General features: G+C 40.7%; 1 protein-coding gene across 4 annotated transcripts in view; it reads right to left on the bottom strand.

The window, feature by feature from the left end:
- PARD3B (par-3 family cell polarity regulator beta) overlaps positions 1-21,825 on the bottom strand; it is a 915,243-nt gene that overhangs the window by 144,899 nt on the left and 748,519 nt on the right. For all 4 annotated transcript variants that reach the window (XM_046658143.1, XM_046658144.1, XM_046658145.1 and 1 more), the window contains one exon: positions 698-1,000. In XM_046658143.1, coding sequence (XP_046514099.1) covers positions 698-1,000 — 303 coding nt within the window. The remainder of the gene's footprint in view (positions 1-697; positions 1,001-21,825) is intronic.

The following is a 21,825-nucleotide window of genomic DNA, read 5'->3' as shown; positions in this document are numbered from 1 at the left end:
TTTGCTTTTGGCAGGAGGTGGGGTTGGAATCATCTCATTCCCTAGCTACTTCAATTGGACTGACAGATGGTCCTATTATCTCTCTCCTTAGCTGCTGAGCCTAAAGATCCTTGGCCTTGTCACCTCTTATCTTTCTCTACTTCATCAAACTCCGATTGCCAAGCCTATCTCCTTTCCTACCTCTGATCATCCATGAATAGCTACACAGGATCACATATTCCTTGAGTATAAAATCCCCATCTTACTTTTCAAAGTCCTCTGCGCCTCTGCAGCTATCTATAATTCCACCTCAATTACACTCCCTTAGACGTCATCATTCTCTTCTCTGACTCCTCACCTTCAAGCGTCATGCCATCTTCTTGAACACATCTTTCACATAGGGCTCTTAGGAGAAAGGACAATATTCCTTCAAAGTTTTCATCACTAGTTCTCTGTCACAATATTCCTTCAAAAATTGCTCCCTGTTGCACCATGAACTCAACTACTGCTCTTCATTCATGCCACCTTATAACTGTCTATTGTTTCATTTTTGATGGCTGATACCTTATGGGTAGGTCAAAGCGCAGCACTTGTCAAGGGTACTATGTCGTTTCACTTTTAATAGATTGAAGGATATAATTTTCTCTGTTTCAGCAGTAGACATGATTTGAAACTTACTGAATTAAAACTACATTCATCTTTCAATAAACTATATTACCTGTCAACTGGCATGGGAGGTTGGTAAGGCTTGTTGACCTTGGCATAGAGACCCTCTAAGTGGTCTCTCTCTGGAGACAGTGGACGGCCATCCCGAGGGTAACCCAGCGGTCCAGTCCGTGGGGGAGACGGAGACCTATAGACAGTTGCTGATGCGCATGGTTCCCGGAAGTGGTTCACTCTGGCGTAATTGGGGTCCATTTCATCATCGTCCATATCATGCAGTGATCCGATTGCACCAGTAGCATAATCAACAAGACTTCTTGCCTGCTTTTCCCTTAACTCCTGATGTTTTGCTCCAATCCTGAAAAATGTAGAACAGGTAGCAGAGACGTATGTGAGTTTATACGCTTATACAATGACACACTCTCCTGACTCCATGTTAACTCTTCCTAGTCAGTTACTTAGCTGTCACTTTCCTGTTTACTCAAGATCACATCATACAGAAATGCCAACAGCATATTCCATGGGGTTACTTTTATAGCTCTGGCCTTTATTTTTTACAAGGTCTTTACTTTTATAGCAATGCTATAGGTATTTTGACATGCTGACTGGGCTGATTGCAGAGGAAGAGGCTGATTCTCATTAATATTCCCTCCCTACAAATGCGATGTGATTGTGGGAAGAGTACATCTTTGGTGTGATATTACAGTCTTCCCCGGGACAGGGACGCATGTTAAAGAGCCCGTTAGAATCTTACACTTTGTCTATGATGTCCATATTTGGTGCCCTAGAGTTCTGGGGTATTCTTCGAAAGAAAAGAGCTTACAAAAATTGATTTAAATATGAAAAAGAAATACAGAGGCTTTCTGGTCACTAAAAGCAGTAGGATTGTAGGTAATTTATAGAGTTTCTAAGTTTTTTGGTTACACAAATGGGGATCACTGTGTCTCATTATACAGGGGCTGGGGACAGAGCAAAATCGTGAAGAAATTAATAGGCTCCTGACAGAGATAGATCGGCACATATAAGTGAATTAAACACCATTACTGGCAGAACTCCACATCTCTGAAGCTTTAAGTGATATTACAAAATGCTATTGCTAATCAGTGTACTGTGTAGACTACGGGGAATGCGGTTCCAAATCCAACTGAATTTTGAGAATTTGACATTTAATCTGGAAAGTGTTAGATCAGCTCTCCTGAATTCTCAGTTATGTGTTAAAGGGAAAGGTCACTGTGGCATCTTATTGGACAATGCTGCTCTGGTGGTGTCAGGAGGTGTTCAGAGCGAACGAGGAAAGAATGTCACCTTACACCACCAGGCCAACAGGATGAGAGAAGTAAGACAGTGACAGCTCGAGTGGCTCAAGAAAGACTCTCAGGAAAGGGTGGGGCCAAACCTGACGTCCTGCATCCAGAGAATAGGAGAGGGTGGAGGAAAGATCCACATATGACTGGAGACATAGATGGAAGGCCTTGATGACCGAAAAACAAGAACAGAGCTCTCCCAGTATCGCTGCTTTTCAAACAAAACAGCCGTTTCTGCACATGGCATCTAGCTGTATTTTACAGAACATCAAACTCTTTGTAAAAATCTTTAAAAGCCATGATCTTTCGAAGTATTTTCTCTTTTGGCAGAACAGCTTTTTTTCTTTTTAGAAGAGAGAAGGAAAAAAAGAAGAAGAGAAGGGAAAAAAAAGACAAAGAAGAAGGTATAGCACAAAAACCCAGCATCTGTCCTCCAGGCACAACAGACGAAAAAACGCCAGGACCCTCTATTGCATATCTCCTTGACTAGGTCAAATCATGTACGCTACACATAAGCAATTACAAGAATTTATATTTTTGCAAAGGGGAGCTTGACTCTCCAAGGGATTTTGAATGAAGATGAAAGGAAGATAACACAGTAGGGTACCCGTGGGGAGGCTCTGCTGTCTCCTTTCAATGCACGTTAGTCCTAGATTCAATGATGTTTGTTTTGAATAATTTTTGATAAAGAAAATAACCTGCTCCATTCTGCAACAAAACAATCTTCCCAGGGACAGTGCAGGCTGGATTATCAGAGAATGCTTGCCGCACGATGACGATAGGGATGGATTTCCATTGCAAATAGAATGCAGGACATCAATAAAGTGAGGGGGGATTCTGGGTGGTTACTCTCCTCCTAGGTGGGATGGCTTCAAGAGAAATCATTCAGCAGAAAGATGAGCATCTCATCGCTGCCGCAGTGGGCTACACGTGTGCATTACTGAAAGAGGAAAACACCAAGCTTGACTTTTAAAAATCACGGAAATAGAACACTGGTATGTATGTTCCTTATTTCATCACTTCTCTTTCTTAGTTTTCTCATTAATTAAGCTTGCTGTGTAAGTAAAGATCCTTGGATGAAAAGTACTCTGTGTATGCAAAGCAGTATTTTGTTTTGTATTTTTCCTTTCTAAAACAAAACCAAATTTCTCCTTGATCCTCTCTGCGCCACTGGGCGTCTCAGTAACTAACTTCATATTAATCACTCAGTAGGTGAAACAGTAATTTCTCTGAATCATCACTATTACGCCATATATCAGGGTCTCTCGTGCGGGGAGGACAAGGCAATCTCTGAAAAGGGGTGTACGGAGGCAGAAGAGACTCTCTCAAGAGAGAAACGTCAAGGAGATAGATTTTTTTTTTGGTAGCTCTGACCTCCCTGTGCCCCACTTTGGTGTGAGAAATCTAATTGTTTATAGTCATTCCCACCTGGAGGTCTCCTTACGACTGGGAAATCAACCTGTTAAAATAGCTGCTTTTCAAAATAGCCCTTGATAATACACACTTTTTATTGGATGGTGTCACCAACTTCCTCATGCTCCCCAGCACACTGCCTTTGAATTGTTTATATCTCCTCTCTCTCTCCCTCTATGAAAATATGGTTGTTTCTTTTTCCCATTACACTTCTTGGATATCCTCTTTTATTCCCATTTCTTTAGCCACAGTCTAGTGTTCAGGCTTTACATAGTCTAGATCTGCACTGTCCAATATGGTGGCCATTAGTCATAGGATGCTATATAAATTTAAATTAGAATTACTGTCCATTAAATAAAATTTAAAATTCAGCTTCTCAGTTTCACAAACCACATTTCAAGTGCTCAATAGCCACATGTGGCTCATGACTACGATATTGGACACTGCAGAAATAGACAAATTCCACCACTGCAGGGAGTTCTATTGGACTGTGCTGGCCTAGATTAGTCTAAGATTTTTGGTATGTCACCACACACCACTTTAATCTATACCATAAAAGGTTGCTAGAATCATCTTCCTCAAAGAGCATTTCCATCATATCTCTGTCAGATTAGGGACCTCTAACAGGAGATTGAACCAAATGATGGAGTAAGAGTATGATTACTTTACTTCCCTCCCTTGAATGCTAAATGAACAGACAATTGAGAAATTGAGAAGAAAATTCCATCCACAGCGGAATTAGAAAATGGTCATAATCTTACACCGTGCGATGAAATTTGCATGTGTAAAACTCAACCGAAAGAGGGTAATACACCAAGATGTGATATATGCCACGCCTCCAGCAAGTGGACATTTCACTGAAAGTAAGAGAGAGAGTCCAGTGGACTACACACAACAGAGTTTCATTTAGAAAAAGAGGGGTCTGCAGACCTGGACCCTGGAATTGTGGGTAAATCTCTGCAAGGCTCCAACTGCTGAATGGAGGAGAGGTGGGGCCAGAAGAGAAGAATTTCCTTTGAGAGATAGAGTTCCTCCTCCCCTGAAGAAACTTCATGGAGGTAAACGGGGAGAGGAGAAAAGAAGCTCCAGCCTGCTCTGTAGCTGACCGGCAAGACCGGCAGAGCAGAGGAGCAAACAGACTCATCAAAATAAAACCATTGATCTAAGAGACTTCTCTATGGAGGCTGTTCAGGTGTTGTTGGTGTGGTCTGCTCTCTCAAAACGGAAGACTGTACAAAACCAGCCCCTAGGGCAGTGTACCCAACAGATTTGGCAAAAAGATATTTTGAGAAAACGTATGGAATTGAAGCTGCTGGTGACCTTCGACCTCTGTGTCATCTCACCTAACACCAAGTTTTAGCACAGATTTTTTAAAACAATGTAGAACATGAAATTAACGGGTCACAACAAGCATTTAAAAAATTAAATGCAATAAAAGAGAAAATATTAGGGCTTACTGCATGTAGTAAGCATAAGGATTGTTTCAAGAAGGAGAAAAATCAATAACCTAAAAATTCAGACAAATTCCAGCTAGCCTTGAACATGAATAAAGACAAAAGAAAACCATTCTCAAACATTTTAAAACTCAAGGGAATATAGCACTTGTTGACCCATCTTGAAAAGCTACTTAACAATGAAAAGCAGCCAACCAAGACTGAATCAAAATGAGGAATTCAACCTGATGGAGCGGTGGAATTCCAGGTGTGGAGGTGAGCAATACATACATTTAAATATAAAACTAAGGCTAAGTGACTGTAGCAACATAATTACAGAAAAAAATGAAATGTTCTAAACTCTGACAATATAAAAATAACATCATTAATGAAAATCAGAGGCCAATAAGGAGGTGAGTGAGGAGAAAGCGTTAATACTCAAAGGTATTTATTTCCTCACCTTTAAAGCAGGCATCAGTAGTTACTGTTTAAAGTGGATACATCAAGAACAGAGGTTTAGGATACTAAATATAATTATAAAAAACCACTAAAACAACAAGTTCTCAGGAGATGAGAAATGCACAGAACAAAACCCCCATCATATAGAAAATAGAAAACAAAGAAAGCAGTAAAAAGAAAGTAACACGACATCGGATGATCAGACTTATCTGTTCTGACAATAAATGAAAGTAGAACAAGTTTCTTTATTATAACTAAAGGATCCAGATATAATCAAAAGGAAAACACACTATGTGCTATCAAAATAGAGAAAAATGGGGAACAGCCTTAACATACATTAATAGGCGATGATGAAAGGAATACTGTGCAGCTTAAAAAATAGGTTCAAACTATTCCTACACTAAAGGAAGTAAGATATTCACAAGGGTCAGGATGTATATAAACACCTGTATGATGTAGGTATAGATACTTGCACATGTGTAGAAAATGGAAGGATACATAAAAGTTCACAATGGTGACCGCCTCTGGGGAGTGGACTTGGAGGCATACTATTTGAATTTTTATATCACATATTTTCAGGATAATTCTTAAAATTTTAAAAATATAAAGAAGTCCCTTACAACTACATACTGACTGTTGTAGTGAATCAAAAAAAAAAAAGAAAAAATTAAACAGGCACCAGCAGGCCTTCTCATCTTCCAAACCTGATTTATTTCTCTGACTCCATTATCAACTCGGTTGTTTCCATTTTCTTCAAATTACCATTCATCGAACATTTGCTGGGTTCCTTTTGAACCCATGGTGTTTGCCTAGAGTACCCATTCTCCATTAATCAATTATTTGACTCTAGTTTTCCCTAGCATAAAGACTAAACACTTTACTCATTTAAAATCATTTTTAAGCTTGTTTACAGTTCCACATTGACCTCAATAATTCTCCTCCACTTCAACTCATGTATCCAGAAAATTCTCTGTTAATTTATAATTGTTATATATTACTTTGTAAAAAACTAACAAAATACAAGCTTTCTTTTGATTCATTTCTAGAACTAGAGGACAAGCTTCTGAGTGTCATATGAGTTTTCTTTCCAAAATTTTGGCTGACTGATTGACTTAGTCATTCATATTATACTGCGTACTAGAAATAAAAAAAGGAGCAATTCTCGGTCCCTGACTCATTATCAGGGAGGTAAAAACAAGTAGTTACAATTCAAGGGGAAAACAATGATCTGTGTGTACAAGGTTAGGAGTCAGTTCAGCTCAGGGGTTCAGAGGAAGAATCGTGAAGGCAGGGCCGCGTGAATAGAGCTTTGAAGGAACTTGTCAACCTTGTCCCAGGAGGAGGGAAGAGATGCGGAAATGGTGTGAGGCACGACACTCCAGTCAGAGGGATGGACGCAGCAAATGAGCACGGAATGCATGATTTACTGCATGCTGGTGCAAGTCTGACGTGGTGGGACAGAGGTTTGAGTTATCCATCTACAGCTCCCCCCCAAAAGGAACACATGCAGTAAAAGTTGTTGATAAGTTTCTATAAGGTTTATGTAACACAAATTTGCCAAACATTTAAAATCTTGGTGAAGAAAAGCCTATTATACCTTTTTTACTTGTCTGTTTAACCTTTATTATAAAATGAAACAAAGATACAGAAATTCATACAAAACAAACCTACGGGTTAAAGAGCAGTTATAAAGCAAATATATTTGCAACTATCACGGAGGTCAAGATATAAACCTTTGTGTTCCCTCTCCATCACAACCACTTCTGCATGACATTTGTATCTCCTTTCTCCCACCTTAAGAATCCTGCTTCTCAAGACACAGGGATATCCTATGAGTACAACTTGCTTTGCTCTGCATTACACATATAATAGTTTCAAAGTAACAACACCAATACTACCACCCGCAATACGATTCCTAAAAAGAGTTAAACATTTCTTTTCATAGTCTCTTCCCCTCATCCCTCCATTTTTGTAGTTGTATTATTAAGGCATGTAATAGCTATAACATACTTCTCTTCTGTTCAACTATCTTTCGGTCTTATCTCTACAAGTAACTACTTGTATTTAATATAGAAAATATATATTTAATAAGGACCAATATCCTAATGTCGATGAATATGCAGTCATCTACTAGATTCCGTAGGAAGAACTCTTGCGACAGTGTTTCTTAAGTTGATAACAGTATGCCTTTTATATTTGAAGGCCAGTTTTGCTAGATATAAAATTATTGGCTCGCCTTTTTACCTTGAGTATTTTAAACATGCAACTCCATTTTCTTATGACAAAGTATTGCTGTTAAAAAGTTGGATGATAATGTAATTTTGTTTCTCTTATTACTTCTAAGCAACTTGTTCTTTTTGCCTATCTGGTCAAATTCTTTTCTTTTAAGTCCAATAATTTTCCCAGAAAAGTCATTTTGGATTGATAACTCTTTCAATATATATGTTTAAATATATTTTTTCTATCAGGGAAGTTTTCTTGAATTATAGTTTTTATTGTTAATGCTGTAGGATACAACTTGAATATAAAAAAGTCAATTGTATTTCTACATACTAGTAGTGAAAAATTAGACAATAAAATCAAGAAAACGGGATCAAAGAAAATTACAAACTTTAGGATAATTGTAACAAAATACGTGCAAATTCTCTACACTGAGAAAAATAAAATACTGTTGAGAGAAATTAAAGACAATCCAAATGAATGGAGAGTTATACCCTGTTCACAGATCAGAAAAGCCAATATTGCTAAGATGTCAATTCATCCAAATTGTTCTGTAGATTCAGTGTCATCCCAATCAAACTCCTAGCAGGTTAATTTTCCAAAAATTAATGATGTGATTTAAAAATTTCTTTGGGAAGGTAAAGGGCAAAGATTAGCCAAAATAGTTCTGAAAAGTAAGAATAAAGTTGGAAGACACACTCCTGACTTTGAGACTTACTATAAAGCTTCAGTAACCAAGGGAAAGTTTAGACAAAGAGATGAACGAAACAGAAGACAGACCAGTAACACACCCACACATAGTCGGCAAAGTGATTTACAGCAAACATGCCAGAACAATTCAATCAAGAAGGGAAAATCTCTTCAACAAGTGGTGCTGGAAAATCCATACGGAAACAGAACCTCATCCCTACTTTATACCGAAAATCTAACTCAAGGTGGAAGATAGGCCTGAGCATAAAGCTACAATGAAGCTCCTAGAATAAAATGAAGGAGACTATCCTCACGACCTTGGGGTAGGCACAGATTTCTTAGAGAGAACACAGAAAGCATAAACCAAAAAAGAAAAAAACTGGTAAACTGGACTTCATCAAAATTAAAACCTTCTCATTAAAAAGCATGAGGAAACGGAGAGAAAATATTTGCAACACACATACCTAACAAAGGATTTGTATAATAAATATTAAAAAATGCTGCAACTCAGTCATAAAAAGAAGAATGACCCAGTTAGAACTGGGCAAAAGATTTAACCAGATACTTTACGAGAGAAGATCTAGAAATGCCCAATAAGCAAATGAAAACGTGCTCTATAGTGAAAGTCGTCAGGGAAATGCTAATTAAAACCACACGAGCCACCCCCACCAAAATGAAAAAGAATGACAACACCAAATGCTGCAAAGGATGTGAGGATCCCAAAGCTTCCAGACACCACCGCTGGAAGCATGAGATGGCAGGATCCCTCTGGAAGAGGTCTGGACACCCCAATAAAACCAGGCTACACTGAAGCTAGGACCCAACAAGGCATCTCCCAGATGCTTACTCAAGAGAAACAACAACGTGCATCCACAAAAAGCCTTGAGGGATGTTTGGTAGCAGCTTTATTCTCCATAGCAAGAAATGGAAATAACTCAGATGTCCATCAGCAGGAGAACGGACCACCGAACAATGCTATACGCATACAACAGAACATAAATCAGCAATAACAAAAACAAACTACTGAAATACTCAACGACAGGGATGACTCTCAAAATTACTATGCTTCGTGAAAGAAGCTGGACACACACAGAAAACTTACTACATGATTCCAATTGTAAGAAATTCTAGACGAGGCAAAACAATCCTACGGTGAGGGAAGTCAGACGAGTTGCTTCATGGAGTGGGGGGAACTGAACGGGAAAAGGCAGGAGGGACATGCCGGGTGATAGAAACCTCCTGTATCTTGATATGCACTCATCAAAATGGAATAGTCAATACTGCTTCCTTAAGACCTGGGTATTTCACTATATGGAAATTATACTTCAATTAAAAAACATAAAACAGCAAGTGAAAATAAAAGCAAAAAATGCCAATTATCCTATTTATATCTTTTAAAACCCATGTGATAAAACCTAACAAATTTGAGTCATTAATTATAAATTTACTTATGCATAATTCTTTCCCTTTTAAATACATCATGTAAAAATAATTGTTACCGTAACAAATTAACAGAAGGAGTGTTATTGCCGGGAAAATATTTAAATTTGTTTTTAAATTTTTTTCCCCATTTTAAAGCCCCAGTACATGGTTGTATATCCTAGTTGTAAGTCATTCTAGTTTCTGTGTGGGCCGCCTCCTCAGCACGGCCTGATGAGTGGTGCCATGTCCACACCCAGGATCAGAACCGGTAAAATCCTGGGCCACTGAGCGGAGCGCGCGAACTTCACCGCTCGGCCATGGGGCAGGCCCCTGAGGGAAAATATTTAAGTTGGTTAAGGAAATACACCCCACCCCTTTACAAGAAATGTAAACACTTCCAAAGTACCAACTTATAAGCCATCTATTGATTTTGATAAATACATGTCTTTCTTATTGATCCACAAACACATCCTCCAACAACTAGACAACTTGTTTCAAGTCAAGTTTCTGCATTCATCATTCAGCAAGCATTTATGGAGCCCCTGCACGATTTAGGTTTTGTTCTTGATGCTGGGGATTCGGCAGAGCACACAGATCCTTGTCTTTGCGGAATTTATATTCTAGTCAGGGGAGGCAGAAACAGAGAACAAAATAACCGGGTAAAATAAAGAATAATGTTACGTGACAGTAAGTCCTATAGAGGGAAATACAACAGGGAAAGGTGGTGGGAGTGTTGTGGGTGGGGTGGGAGGGTTAACTTTTAACTATGTGGTAAGGAAGACACCACTGAAGATATTAAATTAAAGGCTTCAAGAAGAGGAGAGTGAAGCTGTACAGATAACTGGAGAAGAGTATTACAGGCAGAGGGGATAGCAGGAACAAAGGTCCTGAGGCAGGCAAGTGCCCAAAACAGCAAGGAAGCCAAGGGGAGGGCCAGAGCAGAAATAGGGGCCTAGATCATGAAGAGGCTTGAGGTCTAGTAAAGATTCTGGCTTTTACTCTCAGTGAGGTAGGAAGCCAGTGGGAGGTTTCAGGCAAGGAAGCGATATGATTTGACTTCCACGTGAAGGGGATCTCATTGCCTGCTCTATTGAGAAGGCAGTAGGGGTGCTGGGTGAGGAAAGAGCCATGGAGACCAGTTCGGGGCTCTGACAGTAAGCCAGGTGAGATGCAGTGGTGGCTGGGAGGAAGGTGTGGCAGTGGAGACGGTAAGAAGCGATTGGATCCATAAGCTAAAACTAAAACTGGCTTAAGAAAAATCCTGTAATGACTGCTCCCCAACACTCCAAATTAGGGAGGTTGTACTGCACACGAGAGCCCATCCTGTCTAGTGTTTCATCCATCCACCAGGAAACACAGACACTAATAACAGTACCCGTGATGTATGTTTCCATGATCATATAACTTAATCCTCACAGGCTACACAAGTTTCAACGTCACAGACGAGGAAACTGACCCTCAGAGAGGTTAAGCATTTTGCAATTTTTGAAAGTCATTATTCCTTTTACATTTATTCATTGGAATTCTCTGTAAAGAAAAACTTGTCCTCAAAAGTTTGGTTGTCTTGATTACCCTAAATTACACTTAGTACAGGGAAGGCAGAAGAAACGCTTAATTCTTTCATTTTAATTGCTGATTTTCAGAGTAAGGACTTAGTGCCTTCTAATGGTGACCAATGAGTTGTTAGATACCTTTTGGGGGGAAATGAGGGGCTGTGAATCTCATTAGGAACTTACATTTTTTAAAAAGACATATTTAGAGTTTTCAATCAATTGCATTCCTTACTCTTTTTTGCACACATAGCCCCATCTTCAGTCAATCGGGACTGGTCTGGCTGGCTTCTTTATCCTTCTGACTGGACCCGCTGGTCTCTGAGAGCTTCCTTGCTTTCTGACAAAGAAGCTGTCCCAGGTGCCTGCTGCGTAGCTTGTGTCCCTATCTTCGAAGCAGCCATTTCCCCAAGGAACTCTCTTCCTAGTGGGGAGTGATACCCAGAGAACACAATCTGGGTTCCCAGAGTGCCCACTGCCAGTGGGCTACCACTGCCTCCGCCTTTTCTGTGGATAGAGCGGGGAAATAGGTAATTTTGAAAAAAACGACAAGTTCATTCTAATATTTCCAATTCAACTTTAATTTTACAGAATTTTCTACAATTTTATATGTTTCTCTTTTCTTTAAGAGAAAAACCTTGATTCTTAATATCACTGACATAATTATTTTTATCATATGTATGATTTTAAATACATATAGTTTTTAAATAATAAGACCAATACTACTAACAGACTATTGAATGAAGTTTAAGATGGCTTCCTGGCTCTATATTTTGTTGGAATATATAGCAGTAAATACGTAGAGTGAGAATGTTGTCTTCTAATGTCCCCTGAAGTAATTCTTTTTCCCACAACCAATTTATTTTACCTTTAGATTATTTGTTTTGGTTTGTTTTCAGTTGTTAGAGATCGCCTCTTTTTTCTTTTGATTTAATTTCATTTGTTAATTACATGAAATGTGTATATTCCCCAATTCAACAACATAACATACACAGCTTTATCAGTCATCTCCATCCTAAGCAATATAATTATACTTGTTTATTTTTTCAAATTAAACATGGGTTATACATTTATCTCTCCTTTTGCACATAAATAGTAGCATATTGTACATATTTTTCTATACTTTGCTTTTTCACATAGCAATATCTAGAAGAAAACTCCATGTAAGTGAGCGGAGGTTTTTCTAATTTTTAAAAAAGTTTCATAGTAGTCTTCTTTGTGGACATGCTTTTGTTGGTTTAATGAGTCACGTATTCTTGGATATTTGGGTGTTTCTGACCTTTTATTATTACAGGTAATGCCATAAAGACAAATCTTGTGCAAAAGTCAGGCCATATTTTTGCCATCGTGGCTTTAGGATGGCTTCACAGAAGTCGGATTGCTGGGTCAAAGAGTCCCTCACGTATAGTTTTGCTAGATGACGACACATTTCCTTCCACGATTGTTCCGTTTTGCATTACCCCCTGCAAAGCAGGAGGAGCCCTGTTTCTCACAGTCTCACCGACAGGGTACGTTGCTGAAGTCTGGGCTACTCGACAAACACAGGTGCGAAGTGGTATTTCAGTGCAGTTTTTATTAGCCTGTCGCTTATTACGTAATACTCAGTATTTTTTCATATGTTTAATGGCCGTTTTCATTTCCTCTTTGGTGAGCTGTCCATATCTTTTGCTGATTCTTCAGTCAGATTGTCATTTTTCCCCTCGATTTTTCAAAGACCTCTGCGTAGGAGCAATATTAGCACTTTATCTGTGATATAAGTTGCATATATTTTTTTCTGAGTTAGTCATTCACCTTTTATGATTCCACTTAAAAATTATTGATTAGTATTTCACACTTTATACTCTACCCTCAAAAGCTTTATAAAACGCTGTTCCTTTTGCACACAATTTCTTGGTTCATCTCATGCAGAAGGTGTCAACATTATAGTTCTGACTGACAGGACCAGTGCTCCAAAGACGGAGGCACTGGACGTCTCTTTGTTGCTACTGTGTGAGCCAAACAACAGAGACAGAGATGAATAGAGAGCAGAAGAGGAGGTTTGCTGCCTGTGGTGGTGACAGTAGGTGAGGTCAGAGAGGGCTTTCCAGGGGAGAGCTACGGTGAAAGAAGAGGTGCCATTCAAAGAGGTTCCTAACTGCCCGCTGCCCAGCTTTCTTTTCTGACAGTGAGATAATTTGTCCTACTATCATTTCAGCTTCTATAACAGAAGCTGCAATTAGGTCACTACAATTATCCTTTGTTCCCATGAACACGCCTGGCTTCTTCTGCTTTTTCTCATGATGCCCTTTCAAAGCTGTAAGGATACCTGACCAATGACAGCTACAGCTTTTTATTATTATTATTATTAATTATTATTCAGACCAGCCAATACAGAGCAACTTGCAATTTTGTGATCAATGTTTCATCTTTTCCACAAAACTGTTTTAACTGCATTAATATTTCTCACCATTTTCTCACTCCTGCCTGGTTGTCTGCAACCTTTTCTAAATGATCTCCCTTTGTCCTGTCCATTTTTCTTGTCAGCCTAAACCAGACCCGATGTGGGAAGGGAACTAGATTGAGGGGTGAATTTATCACTTCTCTTGTAATCAATCAATCAATCAATTTCTGTATAGTAAATTTTATATTCTACAACACTAACATGCAAATTCTTTAGTGCTATTAATTGAATCTTTTAAATAGATTTTTCTTCATGTTTTTCTCCTTGCACACACACAACACATTGAGTCCTTCATGGTTTGCAGAATCAAATAAGTCTATGCCTTCTGGATATTGCGCCTGAACATCGCATGTGAATTTGTGCCCGTGGTTTGCCAAATGTCGTGGGGCAAAGGGCATGATGATGCTCATTAAAGCAGGTCAAGGCAATAAAGTTTTGGAAGCCTATGAGAGTCAGGTGTGGTCTCAGAATATTCTAATACTGGCGATCGCTGAGAGGTTGACTAGTTCTTTAACTAGGTAAGATAATCACAGAAAAGATTTCCATATCCCACATGGCCCAGAATCAACCAAACTTCCCATATCAAATGGTGTTTACCTAATTCACACTGAGTATATTTTACATCCTAAAATCATGGGAGTTATTTTCAATTCCTACCTATTAGTTGCATTTTTTTTACAATGTGAAAAGGCAAGATGCTTTAGTACCTTCCCACTACCACTAAATACTACCATTTCAAGAGAATTGCCGCTCAGTGAAGGCTCTCCTATTATTGCAATTTACAGTTTTCCTAAATTTATACCTTTCCCAGACCCATTAAACTTTCTCCATTGCTAATGTACTGAGTTCCTGTAATTTGTATTCTCATAATGTGGACAAATTTCTCAGAAATGCTTAGTAAACACCCTTGGCTTTCATTGGGAAATGAGCCCCAAAGAGACGTAGGGGGTGGGGAACAAATGACAGAGTGCTTAATATCTTCTCTGATGGTGCACGGTCCCTTTAGAGCAGTGCTAGACGGGGCCCCTGCAAACCGTGTCATTAGGCACTGAAGACGTCAGAAGATGCTTCCAGGTTGCTGGTCACATGAACACTGAAGAAAGAGCTGTAAGAATCTGCGTTTGAGAAGGCTCTGCTGGTTGGATAGAGCTCATAACTGGTTCATGTGCTTACTCTTTATTCTCGTTGTTACTGACATTTGTATGTATAAAAAACAGCCTTATTTATTTTTTATATTCCCCCAGTTCATACGTGCCCACTGTTTGTGGCACCGGGGGAAGCAGATGGGGAACTAAGTTTTTGTATTAAAATGATCAGTGACTCAGCACTTTTCAATCATGGGGATCGCCAGGGGCGATATCTGCCAAAATAAATGAGTGGCCTTTGACATGGCGGTGGCTGTCACCACGTGGAGGAGGGTAAATCCCTAATGGGGACTGTTTGGTGGTGTTCTAAGTCTACATCAACTTCCTGGGGAGAAAACAGGAAAAAAGCAGAGAATAAAAGGAAACTAGCTACATTTCCTTTCCTTTCCCTTCAGACTCTTCTCTTCCTTCCATTTTGTCACCTGGAATTTCACACCTGGCCAGGCTCCCCTGGACTGTGTCTGATCTTTGCCTCTGAGGGCTTACTCACATAAACACGTGCTGAGGCAGGGGGAACACAGATACCCAGGCAGCACAGGCTGCTCCGTTTCCTCTGCTTTTTGAGCCAGAAATGCCTGCTTTCTCAAGGCCCTGACCGTCCACTCCTGGGTCACAGAGAATCTTCTTTAAAAGAACTCTGGGCTTCTGAAGAGCTCTAGAAGTACCACTGACCTCCACGGGGCCTGGAAAAACATTTCAGGTAGGGAAGAATGGCTGTACCTGAGACAAGGATAAACACACGCCTTATACCCAACGTCTTGAGCCAGCTGACGCGTGAGGGGCACTCTTACTCTGAAAAGTTGTGTCCCTGGCATGAAGGAGGGTTTTATGCTATCTGCACAAGATACTTTAGACAGGTCAGCAAAAATATATTATTTGATAATTGTATTTTCCGCAGTGCTCATTAATCTGTGATTTTTGGCTTTTTAAGAGGTGACTTTGTCCCAGAGAAACCATATAGAATATTCTCAAAAGTCCAGACATGCCAAAAAATGGAGCCTGCAAGTCAATTTGGTTTATTTGGTTCTAACCTTTATTGAGTGATTGCTATGTGGTAAGAGCTGTGCTAGGCTAGACAAACAGGACAGGGACACCTGAGTGCCAGGTGGAAGCACCCCAGGCTTGTCCCTCAGGTCTGCAAACTAAGGTCTCCTCCTCATTCCAAAAGGGACAGGATCTCCCTGATAGGGGTCCAGGTCTGAGATGAACTGGTACCAGGAGCATCGTTGTCCTCTGGCCTTCCTCCATGTACACGTTAAGGATGGAACATGGAAAAAGCCAACAATCATCTTAGTTGATCCCCACCATGCAGCCACCAAAGAAGGTCCAGCAAGCTAATCCAGATGGCACCCACTGTCTATGGCGATTCGGCCAAAGAGCTGTTGGGCAGTTGGGTAATAAGACAACTAGGAGGAATGACCCCTTGCTCCTCCAGTGGGTGTTGAGGAGAAATGTCTAACCACAACCACCGGTTCCAACCTGGACATGTGGGGCTCTGAGGGAGGCTTCTTAAAGGAGCATGTGCTACATGCACATAGTCTTGAGGATTACGGTGAGGATTTCTTAGTTGACGTGATAGGCAATGGGTATTTGTACATGGGAGTCTGACGTCTGATCTGTCCTCATCTGTCCCTCTACAAAGACAAAGAGATGTTATGCCAGTCACCTTGTTTTGAGTGCTCCTTCTCAGTTCTGACCATAGCATTCCGTAACTTGACTGATTCCCTAGTCTTGGTCCATCTAGGACCCTTTGCTCCAGGTTTTGTCTATAATACAGGAAGTCTCTTAACATTGAAAAGAGGCTTGGTTTACCTCTTATTGGAACTATAAATTGCCAAAGTGTCCATAAAATGTGGGGAAGAAGCGGGGCATGGGCATGTTTTATTGTCGTCAGCAGGGTACTGCAGTGGTCTGAGTTTTAAGATGTAGGGAAACATCCTTCAGTTCCCTCAGTCCCCTGAGGTTTAGGTCTTACTCAGGCTCCATCTAATAGCAGCGAAGAAGCGAACATCGTAAAAGGGAGGGAGAGTGGCTAGACCTCTCCCCGCTGGGAGAGTCCGTTCTTTAAGTAGCAGCCTGGATGACCTCTCAAAGAATAGAAGTTTAGCTGCTTCTCTGTTCAAAATGCTCCCATGTCCTCCTTTCACACTTAGATAAAATCCAGTCTCCTTGCCGTGACCTGTGGGGCTGCATCACCAGACACACGTCCTCCACGACTTTGGCTGATGCCGCTCTCGCCTCAGTCATCAAACCCCAGTCACTGCACTTGCCTCGGGCTTGATCAGCTCTCGCTGCTGTTCCTGCCTGAAACCCTCTGCCGGGTCTGCCCGTGCTGGCTTCTGGCTGGGATTACAGTCTCAGCATCTTCGACGCCCTCCCCAGGCCCGTCTCCCCATCATATTCCATTTTATTCTCTCCCTAGTTCTATTACTACTTGATTTTATTTTTCTGCTGATCTGTTTACAGGGATGGAAGCTGCACAAGAGCAGGGACCTTGGTGGCCTTGTGTATTGACAGGCCTAGCACCGGGCTCGCACGTGGTAGGTACTCAACACTGTGACAACGGAAGTAGAGACCAGAGAGACGCGCTCTGGAGATGGAGGAAGGAGCCATCAGCCAGGAATGTAGGCAGCTGAGAAGAGTCAAGGAAGTGGATTCTCCCCCCGGAGCCTGCAGGAGGAATCAGCCTGGCCGACATCTCCGTTTTGTCCCGGAGGAACTGATTTCAGAACTGTGGCCTCTGGAACTATAAGAGAATAAATTTGTGTTGCTTGAAGCCACGAATTTTGTGATAATTTGTTACAGCAGCCATAGGAAATTAATACAGATTACGAATGAATGGAACTGATGAGGGGGCTTAAACAGCAGTGTGCAGGCGTGGCCTACCTTCTCTCAGAGCCTGGGATGGTGTGTCAGTGTGAATCTTTTCTGCAACGTAGGAATATAAGCAATGAAACCAACCTCACATCCTATAGCAATAAAGAGAAGAAGTAAGCTACATTTGGGAAGCTGTCACACTGTTTGTCACAAAGAGATTAAGAACATGTATACTGTGAAAGGCGGGAGAAAGAAGCTGCATGGACGGCTCCAAATGTCAAACACAACAAGGATATTGGAGACGTTACTGTGGGTACAACGCCTACTCGAACTGGTCCTGGCAGCTGACATCTGTAACGACTACCCAGAAGGAGAATTGTGATTTAAAACAGACGATGTCAGGCCTTCCCTCAGCAAAGATATCTTCTTATCATCTCCCCCAAATACATTATACAGCACACATTTTCTTTTGCATTTTTAATAAAGCAAAACTGGAAAATGAGCAGCAATCTTTTTATTCCCCCTCTCAGAAAATCTACAGTGACCTGCTTGCAAATAATACAGCGGAAATATCCCCAAAGAGGCTCTTGGTTCATTAAAATAATCAGCATATTCCAATATGCATTCGTCCCTGAAATAATAACAATTCACTTTCAATAAATTAATTATGGTTTTAATGAGTGAAATTTACATTTCTATTTCTGCCTTAAGATCTTCACGGGAGGTAGCACGCTCACCCACACAGTTCCACCGAAGGAAGCCCTTTTCCAAGTAGACTGGCAGCTGATGGAGACGCTAACACTGCTGTTTCAGAAACGGAGAAGAAGGATGGTGTAAGGAGCCAGCCAGCTTGAAACCAAGCCTTGCCACTTTCTAATTTTGTGATCATGGGCAAATTATTTAACCTCTCTGTCACCTGTAAAAGGAGAACTGTAGTAGCACTTACCTCAAAGAGAGAAGGCTAAATGACTTCATTCAACTAAAATTATTAGAACAGTGTTGTTGGCACATAAAAAACAACGATTGTTAGCAATGATAATAACAACGAGTCTGACAGAGGAGACCTGAAGTAGCAGAGAGACAGATCCTTACGCCCTTTGACACGCACAGACAACTGGTAGCGCTTGAGAAGCATATACACCGTTCGTCCAGCTCCTCCGCGGTTCCACCTGGAACCCCAGATCGAGTAGACACTTTGAATAAATGCTATGTAACCTGGACTGGCCGGAATGCTCAGGGGCCAGGGGTCCTGTGGCTAATTGAATTTTCAGCTTGACTGAGAGCAAAGAGCAAATGCTTTTGGTTTGAATCTGTTGGCTGCAAATCTTTCCAAGATATATGAATCCTTGAACTTGCCCTAACTGAACTTGCGCACTGGGGAGGGGTCTTACATTCTCTCGATTCTCCCCTCCCATTTTAGTCCCCTATGAGTGGCATGTTCACAAGACTATAAAAAAATCTGGTTGGTTGAATCCAGATTAATGAAGTTTTGGCACAATGACTAACTTGACAAGGTTTAAAGGGTAAGTGAATTGCATGGACTATGGGACTTGCTTGTTCAGGCAGCCTGAGTCCCTCATCCCTATGGCAATACAGGGACAAGGGGGAAAATGGCCTTTTGTCACCCCAGTTAGCATCTTCAGTTTTTCTAAATTGTAGCAAAAGTTCAGCCTGCTCTACCTTTCTTGATTATGCTGCTATGTTGTCCTATACACACATAGCACATAGACCCATAGACAACAGATAGCATGTAACCCACCTACCAACAGAAACATTTTGGCAAAACTTTCCAGGCTAATAAAATTATTATAGTTCATAGTTAAAATATTTAAAGAAATTTTATATTCGGCCGCAGAATACGTCTTCAGTCACATCAACTTAGGACGCAAAGTGATCCCCCTGACTCAGTTAACCGCTATTTCCCCAGAAAGTTTTGCCCTAAACTTTTCAACTCTTCCTCTGTCAGCTTTAGAGAAAGAAACTATAACAGAAAGCACCCAAATTGCTCAGAAAATCCCTTAGGTTTCAAATGAAATTTTTTCCTGAGTTTCAAATTCCTCTCTAGTTAGCAGCAAAAATATCATATATTATTGATGGGACTAAGAATCTAAATTTGTAAAAGTCTCTCTCAATTTGCTGCACGGTTAAGTTGTACTTTATAACTGGTTTTAATGATTTTATTGCAAGTGTCTAGAAATACAGGACGATAAAGAAGGTCTGGAAGGTCGATTCTATCGTCCCAGCCATAACACTGTTTTCGTGGCTGCCTTCTTCGCCATCTTACTGCGTTTTCATACCCCACTACAGCACCCATCACAGTTTAACTTTATTGTGACTAGTGACAGGTTGGTCTCTCCTCTCTCTCAGTCACGAGCTTATTGAGGGCTGGGACTTGATTGTATTTCACTCGTCTTGCTATTTCCCCGAAGTGCCTAGCTGCTCAATTAACGTTTGCTGAATTACTGAAGAGTTCAGGCCAAAAAGAATTAAAAAGTCAAAAGTGAGTCATAACAGAAAGGATCTACCCAAACCTTAGTGGAAAAATTCCATATAACTTCAATTTAACTCCAGATTCAAAGACATGATGGTGTATCCCGAGGAAAAAGGTCCCGGATGTAAAACAGATTATGTTAGTTCTCCAGATGACCAAAAATATTAAAATTCATCAAGATACAGATGTTTCCTACATGCTTTCAGGACTGAAATTGGGAACTCTTCAACTAAAGAGATCAACTAAAGGTGACCTTTTGTGTGAGAAGTGTGAAAAATAAATAAGAGAAAAGAAAAAGAAAAAGAAAGTGAATACAAGATGGTGAGGATTAGAAACAGTTTATCCAAATGAGTGCTGCCAGTTAGAAAGAAGCAGGCGTGTTAGTTCTGACAATGCCGGGGAAGCAGTGGGACTCAGCAAAGACAGCAGCTGAGGGCCCTGGAGAAGGCCAGCCTCGAGCGTTCGTCCTGCCTGAATGGCGCCCAGGACTGTTGAACACAGAGCAGATGCAGAAACATTCCTGCACTTCAGTGAATGGCAAAGGAGCTGATTGATCTTCCAAGGAAGGTTCTGGCGTATGGGGATCAGGCTGGAGGGCTATGAGGAAGAGGTACAGAGACATGCGTTTGACAGATATGGGGGAATGGCTCATGCCACCTTCTGTATATAAAGAAGACAAGCTCCAGTGTCTTCTCAGGTTCTCCTGAAAATAGAGGTTCACTTGTTCCCTGAGCTTGAAGGCCTTTGCCCAAGAAACCCATTTTAAATCCATCCATTTTAAAATACATTTTAAGTCCATCTAGGGTTGGAGGTACTGCTCGGGGCTATTTAGAAGAACTGTGAACTGCTTGATGACAAAGACTTCCTTTTCCTGCTTTTAGGAAAGTTAATCTCTGAGTCCTTAGCATCTCTTGCAGTGCTTGGACCACAGTGGGTGTTAGCTGAGTTTTCAATGCATCAATGGCTCATAAAGGGGTATAGTTTTTATAATATTAACCTTATTAGCATGGTACCTGACCTCACTGAACCAACCAGCTATATTCATTTAACAAAGTTAACAAAGGCACTTCTGCTCACCCGTAGGCGCAGGCTGCCAGCTGCATTTCAGAGATGAGGTGTGGAAGAGGGACTGCAGCCTCCCACAGGCTGTTGCCAGCCACCTCTGCCCCCGGCGACCCCCACCTGCACCCCCGCCGCCACGTTTCTCCTTCTCTTAGCAACACCTCACTCTTCCTCCAAGTACCCAATCTCTTCACGGGTATCCTTTTATGCACAATGTCAACTAATGTCGTGCAATCAATCATTGATTTACACTTGAAAACCGCTACTTTTTCAATCAGTCAAGGAATGGTTATTAAATGCTGGAGAAGTTACACTGAGAAATATAGCACGGGTACTATTAAACCTATACGCAGATTATCTATGCAATTATCAACCTCAGACAAAGACACACACACAGACACATGCAGGGTCATAGCATCACAGGCCGTCCCACGAACAGCACAGCTTTCAGTCAGCTAAGCTCTCTTAATACAGGAAAGATGTCCTCAGATGCCACAAAGTAATAAAATAAAACTAAAGAACTCCTCAGCTACTCTATGCCTGAAACTGCTTCTCATATTCCTTTAGATGAAAAACTTCCTTTCATGTCATCTGATTATAAGGCAATGTAAAAACGAATGTGTAAATAGAATCATAAACATGTCTATATAGTTTCATATGTTTTCAAATGCTCCAGAAAAGTTGCAAAAACATACTACACATTTTATTTTTAATATGTGATAGTTGGAGATCTTCCT

This window comes from Equus quagga, chromosome 4 (assembly GCF_021613505.1).
Source record: "Equus quagga isolate Etosha38 chromosome 4, UCLA_HA_Equagga_1.0, whole genome shotgun sequence".
Classification (NCBI taxonomy): domain Eukaryota; kingdom Metazoa; phylum Chordata; class Mammalia; order Perissodactyla; family Equidae; genus Equus; species Equus quagga.
The sequence above is the reverse complement of the archived record's forward strand: the minus strand, read 5'-3'. Positions and strand labels throughout refer to the sequence as shown.